This window comes from Doryrhamphus excisus, chromosome 4 (genome assembly GCF_030265055.1).
Source record: "Doryrhamphus excisus isolate RoL2022-K1 chromosome 4, RoL_Dexc_1.0, whole genome shotgun sequence".
NCBI classification, from domain to species: Eukaryota; Metazoa; Chordata; class Actinopteri; order Syngnathiformes; family Syngnathidae; genus Doryrhamphus; species Doryrhamphus excisus.
In genome coordinates, this window is record NC_080469.1 from 12,924,525 (window position 1) to 12,950,393 (window position 25,869).

The window sequence follows — 25,869 nt, forward strand, 5'->3', positions numbered from 1 at the left end:
TAAAAACATTGCGGTACTTTTGTGGTTGTAACCCACAAAGAGCTGAAGAGTGTATCGTAAAGCTACACTTCTTTAAGTTGCACACTGACTGCTCTAAGTTCCATGTATTTCATGTCTATATTATTTTGACCCTTGAGAAGACTTTAATATAATGGTTGCTTAAATGTGTACTCGCTACCTCTGGCACAGACTCCAGTTTTTGCACTTTCTCTCCTAAATTCTTGTGAGAACACTAGGCTTGTACGTTCATCAGAAGTTGGAGAAATTGTGTATTTACCATGTAAAAAGTAAATGCTATAGAGACATGTCACTAAGAGTTGTATCAGTTGCCTAATCATCTGTCACGGGGGAAAATGGAAATAAGCCATTAATGTTTTTTTTTTTATTTTTAGTGGTGGACGTTCAAGGGTCTAGCGCTCGGTCGAACTCCATTAGCTTCTCAAATGAGCTTTTAAATGTTTCAAATTATTCAAATGTCTCACAGTTTTTGTGCTATTAGACTAATGAATAGGCTATACTTGAAGGACCCCACACACGTATACACACACATAGAGCTGTGGAGAGTGTGAAGATCTTTCCACTTGATTTGGCAAACAGCACAAGCAATGTTTTTCACCTGTTCTCAGCAGCTCCAACACAAGCAGACATGTCACGGCTGGGTAGGTATGAATTGAATGCGGCAGTCTGGATCCAACAGAGTCGCCAACGGAGTCAAAGTAATCCACTAATGATTTTTTTCTGCTTAATTGAGCATTGTCTCACCAACTTAGTCATTTACATCATCATCCTGCTTTGAACGGCTACGGCTTCCCTAAAATTGTGATGACATTATTAGAAAACTTGACGAAGAAAAAAGTAAACTAAAATTGCTTCAAATTAAGATAATTACTATCAAGGAGCAAGTTCATAAATTACAAATATAAAAGCATCCTTTTATTTTTCAGTATGTGGCCCTCACTGGGAAAAGATTGGACACCCCTGACCTAAGTGGTCTGTTTTCAGCAGGCTTCATGGTGTGCTTCCTAGTATGCTGTATTTAATACTACTTTGTAAGTTTTTGTATCAAAATCTTGGTCACCTCACAGCGAGGAGACCAGGGTTCAATTCCACCCTCGGCCATCTCTGTGTGGAGTTTGCATGTTCTCCCCGTGCATGCGTGGGTTTTCTCCGGGTACTCCGGTTTCCTCCCACATTCCAAAAACATGCTAGGTTAATTGGTGACTCCAAATTGTCCATAGGTATGAATGTGAGTGTGAATGGTTGTTTGTCTATATGTGCCCTGTGATTGGCTGGCGACCAGTCCAGGGTGTACCCCGTCTCTCGCCCGAAGACAGCTGGGATAGGCTCCAGCACCCCCCGCGACCCTCGTGAGGAAAAGCGGTAGAAAATGAATGAATGAATGAATGAATCTTGGTCACATATTCGCTACCACCAGAAATGGATCATCTATTGCCTTCATTGTTGCTCCAACTCAAACCCTGATCTTATTGACAAATATCCCCTCCCCAACTCCACACACCTGCAGAGCGAGTCCTGGCGGCAGACCTTCCTCAGCTCCAGACAGTTGGGTTTATCTTTTTCTTTGTAGGAGCAATCGGGTACGATGGTCTGGCGTCGACGCTCGGCGCAGCCCTCGGTCTGACAGGGGCAGAAGAGCAGGCGGTGGCTGAACTCAGTGGGCACACGGTCCAGGAATAGCCTGAGCGCTTTGTGGCAGCGCTTCTTGCTACAGGTTTCCCCTTTGTTGGGGTCCTCCTTGCTGCAGGTGGCGATGTAAGCAGAGCGGTGCCTTTTGCAGGTGCTGTTCAGATTGCAGGCTTTGGCCGCATCCAGGCAGGGATTGCAGGTTCTCTCAGCGTCGGCACACTGGAATCCTTTTGGGGCCACTGTGAGCATCCCTAATTAGAAAGAGAGTTTTAGTATCATTGTAGAGACCATTCATTTTCTATAGCACTTGTCTTTTTCAGCTATGTAAACCACTGCACAACCAATGTTGTAATGCTGTAATGCTTATCTTGTATCGAATACATGTGGTTCAGCCTGGACTGACACAGAGACAGACCATTCAAATTCTGATCCATCATACACCGAAGGAAGGGAGCTGAAGTACTTGAAAAACCCGACTCAAATCCATAAGCAATGACCTGGGCCCTGAGACTTCATGTCTGTGGAACAACAGTACTAAACTCCGGACCTCAGTGTTACCCAGGATTGATTCACACTTACTCGCAAGCTTGATTAAGTTTGTTCCCCTCCCAAAACATCTGTGAACAAACAAAACCTACCCACAAATACAATAATAACCAGCAGATACACATCGACACTGGGTCAACATCATCAATCTGATATAGATCACAAGAGGCTCAGTCGCAAAGTACGATCAACAAACCTAACACTGATCCTGGTGGCTGTGTTCAACACGGTTCATTGGAAGTGTCGCTTGCCACCAATATCATCAAAGCTTGTCTCTTTGCATCGCCGGAGAGGCTCTGATACTGAAATATTGATTTCATCTGTATATGAGTCTATATATAGGTCTATGCTGGTCACTGTCCAGATTTTTAGTGTGACATTCAGCACTCTTGACCCCCATTCCAAAGTTATTGAGCATAAAGGGTATTCTTTTTCAAAGCACACTACATTGTAACTTGTTGTCCGGCCAGTCACACCTTTCTGGACTAAATTTGTAATTAATTTCAGGAGCTTAAAAGGATGTAACACGGAATACCTACACCCAGGACCACATCCCCCCGGCCACAAGTGTCAATCATATAATTGTGCACAAAATGACTAACAACATCTGTTTTAAACCATTCCTAGCCTGATCTCTCTTGTATTCATATGCAGTATTTCCACTTTGATGGAGGTTTGCACTCTAATGTGTGCCTCTCTAGTTGAGTTGGAGTGTACTCACAGGCCAACACACTGCAATTAACCCTAATGTTTGTGGATAACAGGCGATGCCATTAGGTGTGCTGAGATACAGCATCAACCGCAGGGCAAGGGAAAAACTGCTACACCTTTTGTACCCCATTTACTTGTATTCCAGCAATATTAGAGGATTGAACCCCCCTTCCTTGTAGATAATGATATTTCAGAGGTCATGGCGGCATGGTGACACCCAGAGAGATTCATCTCTTATTCAACAGAACCAATCTCACACTGTGTCTATCGGACAGCCTGGAACAGGAAGAAGACCATTTGTTTTGGAGGGGTGTGCCACGGACGCCATATTGTTTCCAAGCGGTGTATCGCACAATATCAATCCTGCAAATGGGGTTACGTAGAACACAAGTGGGAAGGACAAATAAGAAGACCTTTGAAATTAATTATTTGGTGTTTTTCCGATCCCTGTCTGATAAAAGCTACACCCCTCTGTTCTGGAGAAACAGCAGAAGGGGAATCTCAGCATTTCATCACAGACAGAAGGAAGTGTAGTAAATCTTTCTTTCCATTAACGAGAGCTTTCATTTAGATGTACCAAGGTTAAATGGAGCAGGTCCTCTGTAGAAAACTAAGAATGGGAGATAAGAGACATGTTGCTGTATGTGCTTGATGATAATTCATTCTTCCATTCTTCCTTCCCAAACCACAAAAATATTCATTATTTTAGCTCAAACATACAATGACACTTTTGTATATCATTCCATGAACAACTGTAAAGTATGTTTATCTGCACCCTTGCCAAGAGGGAAGAGGAAATATATTTCTCTCTCAAGAAGGTCATATTTGCACCCATTTATTATCTGTTTGGAGGTGAAGAGGATTAAACAAAAACCTAATGTACTTTCTCAGTGACACTAGGCCTAGCTGTAGGCTATGAGCCAAAGGGATCATATTGTATTTTGGGTCAGATCTCCCTGACAGGAGCAAGCAGAATTTTTTCCCCTGTTCTCACATGAATTTAGTAAAAATAAATAAATAATCCAAATGCGGAAAGCATTTTTATACTTTGCTGTTAAGCTGTTGCTGCTATGCTGTCATTTTGCACACAATTGTGAAGTGAGATAACAATTATAATTCATTTTTTATAACAAAAACACTTATATTTACAGTACATACTAGGTTCTCCTACAGATGCACATTTTAAATCAGGCCCAATTAGTTTAAAATACTCTGTAGAACGCAGAGACCATTTTTTATCCGTTCTTTAGACAAATACATGTAAGTCACCCTAATGGTTGTCTTATAATGGTCATAATGGTAGTAAATACATGCATACACACAGAAAATAGGCCATATTTTTCTGGATCTACTGGAAAAACGCTTAAGTAAGTTGGAATAAGTTGTGAATAACTGCATTTAATGTAAATGCATAAGGAATTTGGAGATATGCGTGGTTACTATGAAAAATAATATACAATATTTACGCTGATGTCAGTTTGGTTGGGCGCTCACAATAAGTACAGGTAGTTGCAAAAATGAAACAGAGTAAACCATCTTTCTCAATGGGGATAAAAGCGGAAGGGTTTTTTAAGTTAAAAAGAGGTCCAACCTGTAACATTGTTCATTCATTCATTCGTTTTCTACCGCTTATCCTCATGAGGGCGAGAGGCGGGGTACACCCTGGACTGGTCGCCAGCCAGTCACAGGGCACATATAGACAAACAACCATTCACACTCACATTCATACCTATGGACAATTTGGAGTCGCCAATTAACCTAGCATGTTTTTGGAATGTGGGAGGAAACCGGAGTACCCGCAGAAAACCCACGCATGCACGGGGAGAACATGCAAACTCCACACAGAGATGGCCGAGGGTGGAATTGAGCTCGGGTTTCCTAGCTGTGAGGCCTGCGTGCTAACCACTCGTAGGCAGTGCAGCCCTGTAACATTGCAATACCATAATTGTCATGATCTCTAAGAAAATATGTATAGTAATATTCTCCTTCTTTATCTGTAACATTTATTGACTACTGTAGTAGGCTACATTGTAACACAGAGTCAAAATCCTAGTGTGGTAATATACTGTACATGGCACACAGAGCTGATTCTGAATATCTTCCAGTGTTGACCTTGCCTTTAAGACATTTCTGTATAGATTTCTGCTGTGTTTTCAGTTGCTGGTCTGACTTGTCACTAGGCGTCTTTCAAATGCTCGTATTTCCCAACAGGAATCAGTAGGCTGCAGTTATACTTCTATTTTGTTACTGTCAATTTTTGTTGTTGAAACTGCAGGCATTAGCTTGGAGCCCCAGGCACTGCTGCTGTTCTGTTCCAACTATCCATCCTTCCATTCTGCTTCTTTTTTTTTTTTTTACATTTCTACCTAATGTTGGGATTGAATGAATTGAAATTAAGATTTTACTTTAGAAAAAAAAGCTTTAAAGGGGACCTAATTTCCCACACTTTGTATTGAGTTGTGGTTTCCTATAGAGCAGCTACACACAATAACCGGCACAGAAAACTTTTTAGATTTTGCAGAATCTGCACCTACTCAAACTGTATTTTCTTTGAGTTCATTTTAATTTATTCCACCCACAGCCCGCCATCGGGCATGCGGAAACCCCAACTGTCTGTGGGCTTTCTCATTCAGAAAAAATACTTCAATCAATCACACAATAAATGAACAACTGAATATTTTGCCGGCCTCCATATATTGCCATTGACCAATGTAAGGATAAGCAGTATAGAAAAAGGATGGAGTGGGAGTAAACATTTCCAAATGCACCTGCATTGTTTTTTTAAATCAATTAAATTAATCCAGTCATATAATTTTCATTGTGCTTGTTGAAATCTCATCTTGTCCATGCAGACTCAATTTCATGTATCATCTCAACTGGTGAACTGTCTTGTGACACCCCTAGTAATTACAATGAGTTTCAAAAAGTGGTATTGAAGAGGCTGAGGAAAAGCTGAAGCCTGACTGAGGCATGCCCAGAGGAGATGGGGGTCCAGCTGGAGAAGAGGTTTCCAGGGCTGTCCAGTTATATTGATGGATTGCAGCTCCTAAATCTCCACTGACCATCTGCAGGCTCTAATGTTAGCCACTGGGGGTCCGTGAAGAGAAGGATGAACTACAAAGATTGTTGTGGCCAAGCCAAAGTGACTGGGGAGTTGAGCTTGAACTTGGTGTTCGAGCCAAAAAGATGTCCTGGGGTGAGAATATAAGACACAAAGCTCACTTCCTGGCAGTGCTACAGGGATGCTAACAAACAAACACACACACATACTCAGGATGCACTTGTAACAGCAGGAGGGGAAAAAGGAAGGAAGCAAAGGTTGCATATGGGAGGAGGAAAGTGCAGTACAGTATTGTGTTACTAATTGATTTTCCAAGTACATTTTAAAGGTTTATTTTTGCTATAGTGCATGAGGCATGCAGTTGATAAGCTATGATAAAAGACATATAAAATGGAAAAAAGCTTTTAGCATGGAGATGGTTTGTCATGACATGAGATGTGATGAGAGGATTGCCACTTAAGCACACACACACACGCACACGCATGGCAGAGAGCGTTCAATTAATCCAGACTAATTCAGGAAAGATGTGCGACTCTTGCTCCTAATAATTAACCCAGGCCATCAGTGATGCAATCAACAGCTCTCATCACGACACTCTACACATACCCATTAACTTACCTTGCTGGCAGTTGCACCAAACGTTACCGAAGAAGTGTTTGGCTGGCGGCATAAATGAACAGGCAGCTGGATGCACTGAATGATTAATGGAGGCTATCGTCACAAAAAAAAAAACATTCATTAAGTGGTGGAGAACTTGCTTGAACATGCTCCCGACAGGATCATAATGGAGCAATCAGAACTTATTTTTAAAAATAGCAGTATTTTACCTATGCAGGACATTCAGTATCTAGTTTCCTCCTCCGTCTGTGCCTTTTTTCTATACATGCAGCACACAGGAAAAGGCAGGCAAATAAGTGGGGGGACCCTATAGGGACACGGAAGCAGGACGGCTGAAAATACTTCAATGCTGCAGCAGCTCAGTCAAACAAAGTGGGACCATAATGATCAAAACAGGAAGTAACATTAAAAGTAACAGGTCATGTGATGTGCTCATGTCACTTGGTTTGTCAGGTGACGAGCTGACACATTCTATATATTATATATTCTATGTGTGCAAAGAATTACTGTAGTCAAAGCAAAAGCAGATACTGTTTTCTTTTGGCAAGAAGTCTCAGCTGAAATACTAAATCCACCGTGCAGCCTTCCTCCAACTAATGCTGTGTAATGAACACATTATGCTTTCTTTATTGTATGCATTTCACAAATAAAACTGTGCCAAATAAGACAAATACTGAAATATGCAATACAAGTTACAGAAAAAGTGCCAAAAGGCAAACGTGTGACTTTGAGTCATTCTTCCTGAGGTAGGTTTGATCATAGCATCATAGCCTGTGCTCTTATTTTGTTGTTCTGTTTCCTGTTTGGCATAATGTGCAGCTGCTTTGTGCCTGGAAAGTGCGTGCAGCGATACCTATTTCCCATTAGTAGTCAGCACTATTTAAGCAAAGAGCAGAAGTTGACACTTTACAGTGATATCAAATTGCTTATTTATACTACAAAGGCCAAACTTGGCAATAATTCCATCATAATTCAATAACTGCTCTCTGGAACATTGTGCAGTTTGATGCACATTGACATAATTTCCAGAAGAAGCACTGATACTGATGTGATCCAATATCTAATTTTTAGGCCAATGTCGGCCAACCAACATTTTCGGACTTCCTTACTGATTTGTTTGACACAACTAAAAATGACCCCAAGATTCCTTGCAGTCAAATGGCAATAAGAGGACAGAGGACCAATAACATTGTTGTTTGACCAAGTACCATAATTCGTTTGTTTACGTTGAGGAAATTAGCCCCATCTGTGACAGCTCGAACGACAGACAGTTCTAAAAAGTTTTCATGATAGCTTGGACATCACTTGACATAAGAAGCAGATAGTTGTGAATGTGTTCTGAAAAGCAGTGAAAAGAAACACTGTTCTTTTTAAAAACAGAGGTCAAGGGAAGTATGCATAAAAAGAAAAAGACAGGCACCAAAATTGATAGCTGTGGGACCCCACAATTGAGGGGAGACAAAGAGGAGAAGCACTGGCCCAGGCTTACAGAAAAACTACAGTTTGTCAAATAAGATTGAAACAATTTCAGCGCTGTAAACATGCCAAGCATGTCTCCAGGCAAGTTAGAATGTTTAGAATGCTGTGGTCTACTGTGTCAAAAGCTGCTGTTAAGTCCAAAAGCTAAAATCAAGTCATTAAAAACGTTTAAAAGGGCATTATTGTGCTGTTATTTAAACTCGGACTGTGAAGCAACTCAAAATCAGGGTGGAATGCATCATTTGAAGAAGGTGAAAACACGCTACGACAGTATGGCCAAAGGGTCTACAACAGGGGTCTCAAACTCAATTTACCTGGGGGCCACTAGGCATCAGGTTTTCAAAAAAAAAAAACAAAAAAAAAACAAAAAAAAACGCATTTATTAAAAACAGAAAAATATACAAACTTTTTCAGTGCTTTGGTTCCGATTTTCTACAATAAAAGCTCTGATAAAACATTCCACTGTTCTCAAATATCTTAATTTTTTTTTTCTGCACAAAATAAGATGAAAAATAAATGAACAAATCAAGAATAAAGAAATCAATCAATCAGTACTAAATAAATATAATAATAATAATAATAAAACGGCAAATAATAAAAACTTAAGAAACCACATATAGTTGGTGGGTAGACAAATTATTTTTTCAGATTAAAATTAACAAAGCATTATTAGAGCCCTGTAGACATGACAAAACACAACTATAATCACATTTATACTTTTTTTTATTTACAACATATTGCGCAACTGCAAAATCATGAAACACACATGCTAACTCGCAAACTAGAGCGCTAGCGACCTAAACGGTAGCCTTCAAGTTATGACCTTTAAACTTAAATAGTCAAAAACTTACCACTTCCACACGGATAGGAAGGATAATAGTTATTTTACCTTTAACATGAACATTAATCAAACATAATAATTTTTTCTGGGTACATGATACCATACAGCATCCATATCAAACTTGCGCGGGCTGCACTAACATTAAACTTTCATATCAAGGCGGGGGCCTCAAACTTGTGTCCTGCAGGCCACATTTGGCCCGTGGGCCGCGAGTTTGAGACCCCTGGTCTACAACATAAGGAGGAAGACTCAATCTAATAGTGGAGATTTTGTCTGTGGAAAATGTAAGAAAGCTACAGGAGGGCACTGTCTTGTTTGAGTTATAAGGATTTATCAGATGGTTCAAAGTGTTAAGAAGCACCTGAGGTTTGTACCTTGTTTGACACAATATTTGAGAGAAAAAATGCTTTGTGAAGCTTTGACTGTCCTCTGATCTGCAGCCGGGCTGTTTCTTAGACCTAAGGTGGTCGCTCAGCTAAATCTACATGCATGTCTGAGCTCAGCAGTGGTCTCATTTGGCCATGGCGGTCAAAGGCTTAGCTCATTTCTATCCACATAGGGCCACTGCATCCAAAACCTTGATGCAGGTGTTATTAAATCAAGACAGCAGTTCGTCTGAATCTTGACATCTTGACCCCAGATCAGTTCAAAGCTTCAGAAGTCTACAGAATTATCGTGAAGAGATGCACGGACTACCTTTCTAAGAAAATGTGACAGAAAAACAATCTGAGAAATGTTTCCGAAATGTCAATTAAGTAACTTTCTAAACAAAAGAGGTCATAACACAAGGTCCAGTGTGTCCGACAACGGTGAAATTTAATGAATCTATCAGCCGACAAACTGTTCATAACTCCAAGTTAAACTTGTCACGATGTCCATGAAGTCTTGTATACAGTCTTTACTAAACTTTGGTGGGCAGTTCACCAGAACGCACAAGACCAGACTATCAAAGCTCATTACAAATTCCTTAAGCTCAAAGCTGGAAAATGAATCTGTCGGTTCCTGCCGGCAGATGAAGCAGGATTTGTGCACTGTTGCTAACCCTCCACCTCCCAAGCCTCTACGTCTGAGGCGTGTGCTAAAATACTGTATGCACTCGAGAGGTAAAGGTTGTGAAAATGAAGGAGAATCACCAGCTTGGCTCCATGTCTCTGTGAGCAATAGTTTACACAATGTAGAGACATAATTCAGGAAGAATGTTTTATTTGCTAGCATTGGAGCATTCAAAAGGCCCAGACTGAGAGTCAAATCCTCCCTACCCCGCAGGGAGCTACGGCACAGTGCCTGAAGGAATTCAAAATCCACATCGCGTCTGCCCAGGCGTCTGTGGAGCTCCGTCTCAAGCGGCAAATGATGCAGGCTGGGGTCCAGTCATACAGGAACAACAGGCTGGATCCGCCATAATCCAGGCGTTCTCCAAGGAGTCATCCAAGTCATCCAGGAGTGAGGGAGTGTGGAATAACTCCAGAAGTGGACCTCCACAAGACTTAAATCTCATGAGGAAGCCTCCATGTTTTCCAAAGGAGTGTGAATGGTTCATGTGTAAGCAACAAGTAAGCTGGGACTGCGTGGTTGTGCTGGAAGCACGCCAGATCGCCAGACTGCTCAGGAAATTGGCCACCCTGTTGGAGCGGCGTAGGTGGTTCTGGTCTACGAAATTAAAGCCCCTATCTTAAGTTTAGTATAAACAAATTGGAGGCTAACTAGTTAGCTCGGTAGAATGCTATGTTGAAAGTGGCGGCCATCTCTTGTGTCCATGCATTGATCCTGTAGCCTGCGCGTTATAGTTGCTCTTACTACAACTTCATACTGAATCCTAATTCATGGAAATTCAATTCATTCATTGTTGGCCTGGAACCAATTAATCACACAAAACGAGGCACCAATGTACTCATATAATACTATTTTCGCTGTGAACTTAATGGCTGAGAAAGCATGTCAAGGTGAATTCGAGCACGACTGCCATGGATGCTGTATCGTTCAAGCATAAATAAATGCATTACTACAGAAAGTTCACAACCTCTCATGGCTCCACCATTTGAGAAGCACTGGTCTAAAAAGAGCATACAGACGACTGCCAATACTACATGTGGCGGCATCTACATGTTCTTGTACAGTGGAGTCTCGGTTTTCAAAGGAAACGATGACTCGGTTTTCAACAAATATCTTTTCCCCATATATATTTTCCCCATTTCGGTTATTGTACAACATTGCACAAACTGGTCTATTTGCTCTGTACAATCCCATGGAATCGAGCCCCCAAACAAAGCACCCATTGGTGCGGACAAAGTGTGGACAATCAGACGGCAATCAGTTGAATCTTCTTCTTCTTTTGGTTTAATGGTGGGTTGCAGCTTTGACATGGTTGCATTGAATGAACAGTTTATTCTCTAATTAACAAGGAAACAACAACACATCAGGGCTCAGTCTGCATGCACACAAATACCCCGGAAAGATACAACTCCTTAGTGAACGTATTTATCTATTGTGGTTTACCACACTGAAAAAAGAAATCAATCAACTAAAGTTGCAAAAGGGGTGATAAAACCTCACCATTAAAGGTGTTCTCTACATTGTACTTCAACAAGGATTCATATTTTTCAATCATTCAAATTTAGAGGGATTTAGCCTTTGTAAGAAGTGTCATCCACAGCAGCATTCATTCATTCATTCATTTTCTAGCGCTTATCCTCACAAGGGTGCTGGAGCCTATCCTCGCTGTCTTTGGGCAAGAGGCGGGGTACACCCTGGACTGGTCGCCAGCCAATCACAGGGCACATTTAGACAAACAACCATTCACACTCACATTCATACCTATGGACAATTTGGAGTCGCCAATTAACCTAGCATGTTTTTGGAATGTGGGAGGAAACCGGAGTCCCTGGAAAAAACCCACACATGCACGGGGAGAACATGCAAACTCCATACATAGATGGCCGAGGGTGGAATCGAACTCAGGTCTCCTAGCTGTGAGGCCTGCGTGCGAACCACTCGGCTACTATGCAGCCCCTCCACAGCAGCATGTGCTGGAAAAACGGTTCCAGAGGAAAACGTAGCCACTTGTCAGCTTAGTTACAAAAACCACAGCTTTTACACATATTTTATTTTGTACAGAATGTCCATTGTAGACTGATGTAGACTGACATTTTTGCGATCTGACCAACCAAGTAAATTGTATTTGAAAGTGTTAAAATTGTATATTGTAAGGCTGTGTGACGTGTCGTACCGTGTAATTTACATTAACAGTGATTGTAGCCGTTGACGTAAATAAGGTCATGTGAGCATATAGTCATTGTCCCTGCGTTCTCCGAACCTGGGGAGACAGAGCCTTCTCCATCGCTGCCCCCACCCTCTGGAACTCTTTGCCCCATTCACTCCGTGCTTGCCCTGACCTTCCCAGTTTCAAAAAACAACTAAAAACCCACCTCTTTAAATCTGTTTTTAATGTCTAACTTTTTATATCTGACTGCTGTGCCCCGCCCGGCTTTTACTCATGTTTTAACTGTGTACTAACCAATGAATGCTGTATTTTGGTGTGTCTTCTATTCTGTTTACTTGCTTTATTCAACTTCATTTTTCTGTAAAGTGTCTTTGAGTATCTTGAAAAGTGCTATACAAATAAAATGTATTATTATTATTATATAAAATGTGAAATCCGCAACTTGCCTTGTTGTCAACAGGAGTCCACAATGAGTATACAAGTGATGTTTAATAGTCATTTATCCATTTCATTCATGCGTGCAAACCTCTAAATATTCTCTAAATATTTTTGTTGAATATTTTTGGGTGTCTATTTGGATTTACAATATTTCCTATAGGAAAAATGTAACTGGTTTTCTTATAATTCGGTTTTCGTTTGACCTTTTGGAACTGATTAATAAAAAAAAAAAAAACAGAGGTTCCACTGAACAATCTATCTGCAATTTCATGTTTTGTTCACCCTCTTTTTCCCAAAGAGTATGTTCTTTTCCTTCCCAAGTAATTGCTTTCCGTCAGCCTAATTTGAATTCTGCATTTCATATATCATCCCTTACTCAAGGGACGCAGAGCTGCAGAGGGGGGAGTTCATCCCAGGTTAGGAAAGAGGCTCTTGGCTCTGCGTATGTTCTCAGTAATTAGGAAGGGTGCCAAAGTTTGGATTTAATATGGCCCTGGGTGAGTGTGCAAGAGCTTGTTAGGGAAGTCTTTAGTCCGGACCCCGAGGAGCATGTCAAGCATCGCTGTGTCAAAGGCCTCATCAGTCATTAACGCTGCGCTCGCCTTCACAGCGGGGTCTGCACAAGGCGAAAAGATGGTCTACAACATCATCTCCCCTAAGCCTCAGATGGCAAATTATTTAAAGACGTCATCAGAGGAAGAGTTCAAGAGCGTCGTCGTCCTCGACGCGACCAGCTGAACTTTACCTCTGAGTTGGAAATGATTGCTGTGAAAGCAGCCAGTGTGAGTATCATCTAATGAGAACATTTTGCTGTGTGAAGTATGAATGGAAATGTGTGTGGAAGAGTCAGGGCAGGAGGAGAAATGGGATTTCAGTTTATTACGAAGCACACTTCTAAATACTCAAGTTGTTTACTGTATGACCATCTGCAGCCAACTCCTGTGCAAACTTGCTTCTGTTTCTTATTCTTCATGTTTTAATTCAATATTTGTATTACCATTATAACCCAGAGCAGAACAGTACACAGCCTGATAGCAATGATCGTCTTATATATGCTACAGTTGCCGATAAATGAGACAGAGCCAAGCGAGTTAATGCATTCTTACACTTACACACACCAGCGACCTGCAGAAAGGCCGCCGCAACATGGAGCCTTGTTTCAAAAAAGTATCTTTTTTATCCAATCTAGCAGTTTTGAAAACATAATTAACTCATTTCTGGACGAGGGGTTAGCATGTAGGCCACACAGTCAGGAGATCGGGAAGATTCTCCATAGGTATGAATGTGAGTGTGAATGGTTGTTTGTCTATATGTGCCCTGTGATTGGCTGCTGACCAGTCCAGGGTGTACCTCGCCTCTCGCTCAAAGACAGCTGGGATAGGCTCCAGCATACCCGCGATTCTAGTGAGGATGAACGGCATTGAATATAGATGGATGGGTTAACTCATTCCATTCCAGCTATTTTACTGGCCAAGTACTGGCCATTTATGGACAAATTTAACTGATTTTTCAAGGCACACTGGTTTTCTACACACACAATGTGTGTCTGTGTGTGTGTGTGTGTGTGTGTGTGTGTGTGTGTGTGTGTGTGCGTGTATGTCGGGTCAAACACTAACTAACACAACAAATTGCTCAAAGAAGGACCACAAACTGAAAGGACAAGTCACCACTTCAAACATGCTGATTACCCCCCCCCCCCCACAAAAAGGTTTTGCTTAAGTAAGCTTCAAAAAGCGAAGGCTGACACTGCAATCCACACATAATAATGAAGCATATAAATACACACAAGCTGTACAGTATGCAAAGCAAATCATGCGCAGCCAAACCCATGCAGAGATACCCTCATAGCCCTAATGACTAGAAAGCCACGTTAGCTGCATGTATAAAAAGACCTAAGTAATGGTAATTGTTGGGAGGACAATGTGGAAATGTCAAACACTTCAACAGCCTGCCGCACATGGCCGTTAAACTGCTTCTTTTTTTTTTTCTTCCACCAGCAGTGGAAAGCTCTTGGAATTTAATTGGATAGGAGGCACACTGAGCGGCGATGAGAAGCTTACTGGCGAGAGTTAGTAGCTCAGACTAAAAGATGTCCAACTTAATTCCTGGAGCAACCCTGGTATTCACCATTCTAAGCTGCCCTCTGCTCCTAATAAAGTTAATTAGCTCAGCACTGGGTGAAAAGACTACAATGCATTTCGTTCACAGCATATTAACAATTACACTTAATGATATCTAATGCATGCTGTATGTAATGCGGCATTCATTTGTGCTTTGATGAGGTCGTAGTGCAACATGGGGGATGGAGTCCTGACCACAACATACTGTATGGGACTTGCACAAAAGTCTCCTACAAAGGTTTTCGTTTTTTTTGTTACATGGTGTCTACTACTCCAGTGATTTTCAAGCACTGTGCCGCGGCACACTAGTGTACCTTGAGAAACCGTCAGGTGTGCCGTGAGGAATTATCCAATATCACTTTTTATAATTAACATTTATTAATCATCATTTGCAAATATTATGTCAATAGCCCCCCGCCCTCGGCCATCTCTGTGTGGAGTTTGCATGTTCTCCCCGTGCATGCGTGGGTTTTCTCCGGGTACTCCGGTTTCCTCCCACATTCCAAAAACATGCTAGGTTAATTGGCCACTCCAAATTGTCCATAGGTATGAATGCGAGTGTGAATGGTTGTTTGTCTATATGTGCCCTGTGATTGGCTGGCGACCAATCCAGGGTGTACCCCGCCTCTCGCCCGAAGACAGCTGGGATAGGCTCCAGCACCCCCCGCGACCCTTGTGAGGAAAAAGCGGTAGAAAATGAATGAATGAATGTCAATAGCCATTATGTCAATAGTATACATGGACCCAAATATTCCAATTGCATTTGGTTTATTTGCTCAAACGGAAAGAATTGAACAGGGATGGAATATTCCTTTAACCCAGGGGTCTAAAAACTCAATTTACTTGGGGGCCACTGGAGCTTGGGTCTCGGGCCGCATTAGGTTTTCAAAAAAAAAACGCATTTATTAAAAACAATTTTTTTTAAAAAACGTCGCTTTGGGTTCCAATTTTCTACAAGAAAAGCTCTGATAAAACATTCCACTGTTCTCAAATATCTTACTTTTTATTTTTCTACACAAAATAAGATGAAAAATAAATAAACAAATCAAGAATAAAGAAAATCAATCAATCAGTAATAAATAAATAAATATAATAATAATAATAAAACCGCAAATAATAAAAACTTAAGAAACCACATATAGTTGGTGGGTAGACAAATTATTTTTTTCAGATTAAAATTAACAAAGCATTATTAGAGCCCTGTAGACATGACAAAACACGACTATAGTCACATTTATACTCTTTCTATTTACAACATATTGCGCAACTGCAGGGTCTTGAGACACATGCTAACTCGCAAACTAGAGAGCTAGCGACCTAAACGGTAGCCTTCAAGTTATTTCTTTTGAACTTAAGCCAAAAACTTACCACTTCCACACGGATAGGGAGGATAACTATTAACAGTTATTTAACCTTTAACATGAACATTAATAGAACGTAATAATTTTTTCTGGGTACATGATACCATACAGCATCCATATCAAACTTTCATATCAAGGCGGGGGCCTCAAAGTGTCATTTGGCCCGCGGGCCGCGTGTTTGAGACCCCTGCTTTAACCAGTCCGATTGAGGTATCTTGTGCCCGCTCAAACGGAAAGTTGTCAGGGTGCCTTCTTCTTCGTGGTGTTTTTCTTCTTCTGTTGTTTATTGGCGGTTGGCAAGCAGCTTTCGTATGCATTAGCGCCATCTGTGAAACAGAGTCTAAACCCTTCTATACTTTATTCACAAGTGCAGTTTTATTAAAAAAGAAAATATATATCTATACAAAACATGTCCCGACTTTAATTATAAAATATTAGCAAGATTGAATTTGATCTTTTCTAATTTATCCCGGGTGCGTTCTTTCAGCGCATGCTCAGATATGACGTAACACGCAGCTCCAAACGTTCTTCAGTTTCAAAAACGGAGGCCAGCAATCGGCACTGGACTAAGCAAAGTTTGTTTTTGATTCAAACTAAATTTCAAGACTGGACAGACGAAAAACTGGCAATACGGAGTTATTCCAACAAGTGAAAGAAAAACTTTTACGTTTTACTGTTTTTACTGTTTTTACTGTGTTGCATGCCCTTTTGGATATTCTGTTTGATTTTCATGGCGCATGTAGACAAGAGATTGGAATATTCCTTTCTACGGATATCATTGTTTCCCGAAAGGTCATTCGGAAAGAGAAAAACTCGTCATGTAAAAATGTGGCTACTGTTGAGTGTCTGTGGTGTAAAGACTGGCTGAGCAATGTAATATTGGTGTGTGTGGCAACACCTACCTTGTTCCTCCGATATACTTATTGATGCACTTGTGAGGTCGTAGTGACATTTTGTAACATTTTTAGTTAGTGGTGTGCCACAAGATTTTTCCAATGTAAAAAAACGTGCCGTGGCTCAAAAAAGGTTGAAAAACACTGTACTACTCTATCGTGTTCCAGCCAATCACATGAGGCTGCAAGTGTTGTCCACAAGGACTCGACTCCACCAAGAACGAAGCTAACCAACCGAACCTGCCGAGGTAGATGTAATGTGATTTGCAGCCTTTATCACTAACCCACAAAAATGATACAAATGCATAAAAAAAAGAAGCAGAACCACAGTAGGAAGCGAAGATGATTCATCTTCTAAGGTAACTAAACTCGGTGGGGCGAGGAGCTGTCTGCCAACACCACATGTAGGACTGTAAATAAGACAAATGTTCCTTCCTATTGTACTCCTGAGCTTCATCTTTTTTTTTGTTTGACTTCTTATGTGGATTGTATGGCATCAGGGAAATGAGGAAAGTATGTTCTCTTTTTTTTCAAAGCTTAAAGTTCCATTAGCAGCCTATTTCCCATGAGGCCAGGACATCTGAATAGTGAATACTTTGGATTATGTGTACCGTATATATAAAACTCTTTGCTTGAAAAAGAGTTGAAGGCTAATGCTCTTCATTTTAAAGCAGCTGTTACATCAAGACCACCATTAAAACCAACAATACCCAAGTAGAGACAAATGTTAAGGAGTGCTTCAATCACCACAGATCTCAAAGTTGTATACAGTTGTAAACCATAATGGTTTTGATTGACACTCTCACAAAGCAATTCAGTTCATTGCGGTGCAGTTCTCCTCCAATGCAAACTACAACCACATACAGTACAGTATTGATAACGCACAAATAAAGTACGACGACTCACCAGTTGATGTCTGATCGACACATCAGAACGCAGGAGGTGGTCTTTTATAGGCATTGCTACTATGTGTGACATATTGTGTGGTTGGTATGTTGGTATATATCATTTAAGTCATCGTAAACGACCAATAGATTGTGTACATAGAAGAAAATCATATAGCTGTCAAAAATAACACATTATTTTGTGGAATTAACACATCCTGGCTGGTCACACCTCTCTATTATGACGGCAAGATGGCGCCTGACGCTCTTTTACAGCTTTATTCTGATCACATCAAGAGCAGTGCAATGCCAACACTGCCAACACAGTCTTGAGGTGCATTCATGGACACTCGGAACGCCGATCATCGCAATATCTTTATTATGTGCGTATGTGTAGTCTAAATAAACTGAAAGACATTTTAATTTTCAGTTAATATATAGGTTACAATCCTGTCCTGTCATACATACAGTAAATATATATATATATTTCAGACATATTTGCAAATGATGAGTAATCATGATTAATTTGAAAACTGTGATTAATATGATTAAACATTGTAATCATTTTACAGCCCTAAAAATGCAATGTATGTTGTTGTCATACATAGAGTATTGTTTATTTGCGAGGTCACTTCCATGCTAGTTATTATAATGACGTCATCAGAGACAGTAATATATTTACAGAAAAACATTTCACACATATTCTCATTTCTTGCAACATCATTCACTTCTGTCATAGGAGTCCTCAATTAAGTGACACCACTGCCAGTGAAATGAAGATGGGAGATTAAGTTGTCAATTTTTTTTCTCTCGATCACTTGCTCACACACTAGTCGTCTCTGCCACGGGTCACTGAATGGAAACACATTAGGCTTTTGGGGGGGGGGGGGTGCAAAGAGATGCTGCAGGGCCATTTAACTGGCACATGAAAACTAAAGACAAAAAACAATTTAAAAATCTGCAGTAATTTTACTGGAATGAAGTCAAAATATTAAGAATAGTTGTAATGTTAAGTTGTATTTGAATGAGAAAATGTTATAATAAAGGAGATAAAAGGGGAAATAATATAATTTTAGTATCATATGAAGAGAAAAAAATGTTTTTTCAGTCATAATATTATGAGAAACAAAACAACAAATACAATTGATCTTTTTTGGGGGGGAGGATAGTTGGAAATTGAAAAAGAATTCTAAAAAGTGGCTGTAATTTTATGAGAATCATGTCAAAATATTACAAAAAAATAATGCAATGTTACTTGCATTGGGTTGACATTTTAAAGACAAAATAATCAAAAACATGTTTAATTAAATAGCAAACAAATATTTTTGTTAAAGTCAGAATATTATGAGAAACATACAAAACAGAATAAAGTTGAATTTTTTTAAAGTATATATCATCATATTATGGGAATGAAGTATAAATATTATGGGAATCTAGTCATAAAATAACATTGAGGAAGATTATTGAGGATGAAAGATTAAATATTTAGAAAAAAAACAGCACAAAGTGGGAAAAAGATTAACTTTTCTTGTTAAAGTCAGAATATTATGAGAAACATACAAAACAGAATAAAGTTGTAATTTTTTTAAAGTATATATTCTCATATTATGGGAATGAAGTATCAATATTATGGGAATCTAGTCATAAAATAACATTGAGGAAGATTATTGAGGATGAAAGATTAAATATTTAGAAAAAAACAGCACAAAGTGGGAAAAAGAGATTAATTTTTCTTGAAATATATATAACTTCTTAGCATACCCATATGTGTTGCTTTACAAAATAGAAACATGGCCCTTGCCTCCATTCATTTTTCAATATAGGCAGCCCTTGGTGGAAAACCTTGGACACCCTGCTTTAGTGCATATATCCCTTTTTGATGAAACATTCTACACAGAGTTTTCAAGGTACTGCACAAAGCGCTTAAGAAAAAAAATGTTGATGAAAGAGCTGCCACTGTGGTTGCTGTCACTTTGTCTGTCTACAATTAATCAATTAAAAAACAAATTGTCGGCAATTAGCCTTTCCTCTTTTCAGCACAAGCTGTAATCTTCATGTGCTTGTTTAGCATGTATACATAGGTCAGTTGTTTTTTTTAATGTAAGAGTACATTTGATGTTGTTTTTTTTTTTAGTTTTTACAGCAGTTAACTTCTTATTAAAGTTGTATGGCAGTTGAGAATTATCCGTTTAGATGTGGTACTTGCAACGTTGGTGGTTATATGAGATGTCTACACAAGGATCATAAAGATATTACTCAAATATTGATATTGATATTACTCAAAAAAAAATAACAAGTTCCATCCATCCATTTATTTTCTATGCCACTTATCCTCACTAGGGTTGCAGGGGTATGCTGGAGCCTATCCCAGCTAAGAAGTTATATACATTTAATCAAAATGTTGTGATATCGGTGAATAAATATCCATTTGAAGTTCAAAAAAAAAGATATTACTCAAAAAATGGCATCTTGAATCTGGATTGTATTTGTATTAAGAGGTGCTCACTATACGTGTTTTGTGGTGGCCGTGGCCGCGACGATTTTCCAAAATTGTGGGGAGGGAGTTGCAAGAGCAAGGAGGGGGACACGTCACTCGTGCGGTGTACAAGGCATAAGTACGAGGCCTGCACGTGCATCGTACGTTGATGTTCATTTTCAATTCTATGGTGATGATTTCCTTTTCTTCGTCGTACTGCAGCTTGGGAGACATAATGAAGCGTACAAAGTTAACTGATAAGCACTAGCACCACTGGCATGCTGCCATGTATCTTCCTCAATGTTGCTGAGCAGGTACGGACTGTCTTATTCCGTGCAGCACAAGGCATACCCGCATTGTTGTGCTGAACATGTGTGTAGCCTTCACACTGTAACTAGTTATGAAGCAAGTCTCGTGTGTATGGACCATAACAGGGAACGCCGTAACCCGAGGACCACCTGTACTGTATATAATTGCATCTTAACTTTCCCTCATTCTGTCCAACTAGAAGCACAGCCAGTCAGCAACATGTTGTCATGGGAATTGCGACAGACTTAAAACAGACTTAAACAACATGAGCACCACTACATCTACAGGAGCTTTGTGTGTATGCACAAACCCATGGAGTGACTCAATTTAAGGTACTGAAGTGTTCTGCTCACACATGAAAGACATGCTGTGTTTAAAGCGCTATATTATGCAGCAGAGTCATGGAGTACTGGCTATGTGAACAAAATTAGTTGAGCATGCCTGTGACATGAATGAAAGAATCTAATGTGTGTGTGTTTTTTTTTGTTGACAAATTTAGGACAATAATAATGATGTGCATGTTGTGCACATGCAAAATAGTGTACATGGGTGTCAGATATCGTAAAATCAAATGGTGCTCAAAAAAAGAAAGTGCATTCATTTAGGTCAAGATAAAAAATAATGGCCCTGGATAGAATTTTGGGTTAATTAGTTAATTTTGTGTGAAGCCAGGAGGTTGGTTGGTGACACTTTAGCTTGGAATAATTGGGAGTTTAGTTGTATTTATGGAAAACCAACTGGGGTGGATTAAAGCAAATGTGATGGCTTTTGTTTACACAGAACCAGCTTTGATGAGGCCAACATATAACAGTGTTTCCCAAACATTCATTTCATAAAACAATACATTTTTTTATTATTGCATGAAGCTGCACGGTGAGCCCGAGTGGTTAGCGCGCAGGCCACACAGCTAGGAGACCCAAGTTCGATTCCACCCTCGGGAATTTCTGTGCAGAGTTTGCATGTTCTCCCCATGCATGCGTGGGTTTTCTCCGGGTACTCCGGCTTCCTCACACATTCCAAAAACATGCTAGGTTAATTGGTGACTCCAAATTGTCCATAGGTATGAATGTGAGTGTGAATGGTTGTTTGTCTATCAGCCCTGTGATTGGCTGGTGACCAGTCCAGGGTGTACCCCGCTTCTCGCTTTAAGACTGCTGGGATAGGCTCCAGCACCCCCGCGAGGATAAGCGGTAGAAAATGAATGAATTATTGCGTGAATAAGTGATTGTCCGTCTTCTTCCACAAGTTCAATTTCTCAGGCCTGATTATTGCCACACCTGTTCTCAATCAAGAAATCACCTAAATTGGCCTGGCAAAGTGAAGTACACCAAAAGAACCTCAAAAGCTTGACATCATGCCGAGATAACATGTAACAGGGGTGCACCTTCCCAAGACTGTCCAGCCAACGAAAATTCCCTGAAGAGACACTGGGCAAAAACAGCCTGCATGGCAGAGTTCCAAGATGAAAACCACTACTGAACAAAAAGCAAACAAAAACACATCATATCAACAGTAAAATATGGTGATGGTCTGGGGCATGAAGGAGAATGTCCGGCCATCTGTCCATGACCTCAAGCTGAAAACCAACTTGGGTTCTGAGTTCACCTCTGAATGGCTAAAGAAAACCTATGAGTGGCCTAGTCAAAGTCCTGACATGAATCCTTACTCCACAACCCTGTAAGAGACTTGTGTTATTGCAAAGGCTTGATTGCAGTTGTTGCTGCTGAGGCACAATCACTTCACACAGGGTCATCTACTGTAAGTTTGTATTTTTTTCTCTCTTAACAATGAAATGTTTCATTTTAAAACTGCATTTGGTGTTCAGTTGTGTTGTCATTAACTAATATATCATCCATTCAGATATTCAGTTACTTCTGATAACAAACAATACAGCTGGACAATATTTGTTCATGTTTAAATACAAAATGTGAGCTGTGCATACTAAAAGGTTGTTAATGTTATGGTAAAACAAGCATATTCAGTTGAAATAGGCTATGAAAATAAATGTTACAACAATGAGTAGCTTTAGGCCATTTGCATTTTAGCTCTCACAAGAAAAAAGGTTTGTGACCCCAGGCATAGACATCAACTCACACTGGTTGTCGAGCTAGCCAACTACTTCAGGCGTTTAGAGCGGTTCTGCTCATAAATAATTAACACCCATTAGTAATGAGCTAAAAAAAAAAGTACTCCAAAACGGTGCAGATGTTTCAGAAACACAGTGAACAGACATCTAACAGTGTGACCATTAATTTGCAGGCCTCAACTAGTGTGGCAGCTGAGGCAGCCCAGAGCAGGTCAGGAGAAAAAGATAGTAGCGGGCAATCAGGGTGATGTAGGACAAGAGAGGAGGACAGCAGCCAACATGCTGGAGAGACTGCTAGTCAGAAGCAACAGGTGAGACTCAGCAAACACAGGGACATCGAGAAGATCAGCTATGTCAGGAATAAATCCTTTTGGTGACGAGCAAGGCAATCTTTTTGCAATTTTGAAAAGCAGTTTTGAAACTCATTTTTTTCAAATTTTCCTGGCTGCCTGCCTGAAAATCTCCATAAATAGACAACAGCTGCAACAATGAATTGATAAAAATTGATAAAAATTGAAAGTGTTGACAACGAATTTAAGTATCGATTTGTTGTGTCTCACGATCTATGCGTCATTCACCACGTCGCGGAGCAATTAGCTTCACGTGAAGTCTTGACGTAACTGTACAGTCTCTACTTTTGGATCTACATTTGAATAGGTGCAGATTCTGGAGGAAATATAAACCTTTATGTGTTGGTTATTGTGTGTACCTGTTCTATAGCAGTCCACAACTCAATACAAAGGGTCATCTTAAGAACATAGCCCGACTCCGTCCATCACTTACATTCTCTGCCGGTGAGTCCCTGATCCACACATTCATCACAACCAGAATGGACTACTGCAACAGTATTCTCTACGGTACACCTTCCAAAACCTCAACAAACTACAATATATTCAGAACTCCGCTGCCCGCCTCCTCACCTCCACCCGCTCCCGTGAACACATTAACCCTGTCCTTAAAAACCTCCACTGGCTTCCTGTCCCTCAACGCATTCACTGCAAGGTTCTTCTCATAACCTACAAAGCCCTCCACGATCTGACCCCCCCATATCTCACAGACCTGCTCATGTTTTAACTGTGTATTAACAAATGAATGTTGTATTTTAATGTATCTTTTGCTCTGTTTACTTGCTTTTATTCAACTCCATTCTTCTGTAAAGTGTCTTTGAGTATTTTGAAAAGCGCTATACAAATAAAATGTATTATTATTATTATTATTATTATTATTAAAAAGTGAGCATAAAAGGTCCCCTTTAAGGTTTGGTGTTTATCGGGAGAGTGGTCTGCTGAGTAAATACTTCCTTACACGAACGGTCCTTCTCCTCACAGCGACAGCATTTCATATCAAAGTCTGCTGCGGCGCACAACTTGGCTTGTTTACATTTGTCATTTATACTGGTATGAATCATTTTCATCATCATCATTGGAAGACTCAATACCGGTATATAAAAAATATCACCCAACACTAATTTACATGTATTAATATGCATTTCAAATTTTTTGAACAAATTAATGATGCTAACCAAGTTGCCATTGTCTATCAAACGCCTCATAGTTTTGTTGTTTGTATTTTTTGCTTACTTTTTATCTCCTCCATGGTATTCTTCTTGCCTACAACACCCATTACAATTACATGTGTCATGGGAAATTATGCAAATTATATGTGTCTGTATGAATGTGAGTGTGATTGGCTGGCAACCAGTCCAGGGCGTACCCCACCTCTCGCCCGAAGACAGCTGGGATAGGCTCCAGCATACCTTCGACCCTCATGAGGATAAGTGGCACAGAAAATGGATGGATGGATGGATGGATGGATGCCTGGATGGATGCTGACATCACATAGCCATTTGTGGTGGTGGGTGCTAAGGCACAAATAGATTGCCAACCTAAGAGACACACTGTGTAATGAGCTAATTATAAATGATTGTATGCCCAAATCTTTATGCAGGCCGATTTGCAGGTTTTTAACTCATCAATTTGTCTGTGTATTCATGTGTGCATAACGGAGCTCAGCTTACAGCAGACTTATTTGCACCAATTACACAGGGAGAATATCAAGTCTATTGAGATGTTTTCTTGTTAAAATTCTAAAAGCGTACAAGTGTCCATCGATGTCAGAATTAGCACATGTTCAACATAATCAGTACATATTGTTGAATGATAGTTATAAAAGATTATTGCTTGAGTTCATAAAAGGGGACTAGTTCAATTGAATGTTGAGCCTATTAAGATATGGATTGTGTTGTTTTGGCATTGCAGTGTTCAAAATGAATATATTACATTTAAATGACAATAATAATTTTATGGCAAACAGGACTTACAAGTGGCACTCCAAGACAAAAAAGGACCTCGCAGTGTCTTGTGCTTAGCAGGCCTCTAGAGCGCCACCAGTCATCACACTAATAACACTGCTTGATAGAGGTCTCAGCAAGGATGCATTTGGAAGTACAAGTCCTGCTAAGGCACTGATTTTTACTGCTTGTGATGAAATCATCTTTAGGCAAGTTGCTGCTAATGCGGATGAATTCACTAAGGGCGACTAGTGTTCCTGCAGAGCCCGCAGCTTGAAGTGAATCATTGCCTTATTGTCTGAGTGAATGCAAAATATAAGTGGCTACAACAGAGAAAAAGGGCAGGTTCAAGTAAAATAGATGTAAGTAACACCTGAGGCATCGCCTTATATTTCTAACACAAAAACAAAACTCACTTGCATGCTTGCAGCTTATTCCCAAGGTGGCCAAAACATTAGGTACACCCACACGCTCTAATAAGATGGATAGTTCTGCCTTTTTAGCCTCACAGCTAAAAGACACAAGTTCAATTCCACCCTCGGCCATCTCTGTGTACAGTTTGCATGTTCTCCCCGTGCATGCATAGGTTTTCTCCGGGTACTCCGGTTTCCTCCCACATTCCAAAAACATGCTAGTTTAATTGGCAACCCAAATTGTCCATAGGAATGAATGTGAGTGGGAGTGGTTGAATGGTTTGTCTATATGTGCCCTGTGATTGGCTGGTGACCAGTCCAGGGTATACCCCGCCTCTTGCCCGAAGACAGCTGGGATAGACTCCAGCACCCCCCACGACCTTCGTGAGGATAAGCGGTAGAAAATGAATGAATTAATTATGTGCTTTCAGGTATTCATTAAACAAAATGTTTACCATCATTGTTGTAGGTGTTTT

General features: G+C 40.2%; 1 protein-coding gene across 1 annotated transcript in view; it reads right to left on the reverse strand.

The window, feature by feature from the left end:
- The window catches only part of LOC131128017 (GDNF family receptor alpha-2-like), a 75,657-nt gene that overhangs the window by 31,159 nt on the left and 18,629 nt on the right, over positions 1 to 25,869 (reverse strand). Inside the window, exon 4 of the mRNA XM_058070486.1 lies at positions 1,520 to 1,898. Within this exon, the coding sequence (XP_057926469.1) occupies positions 1,520 to 1,898 (379 nt within the window). The remainder of the gene's footprint in view (positions 1 to 1,519; positions 1,899 to 25,869) is intronic.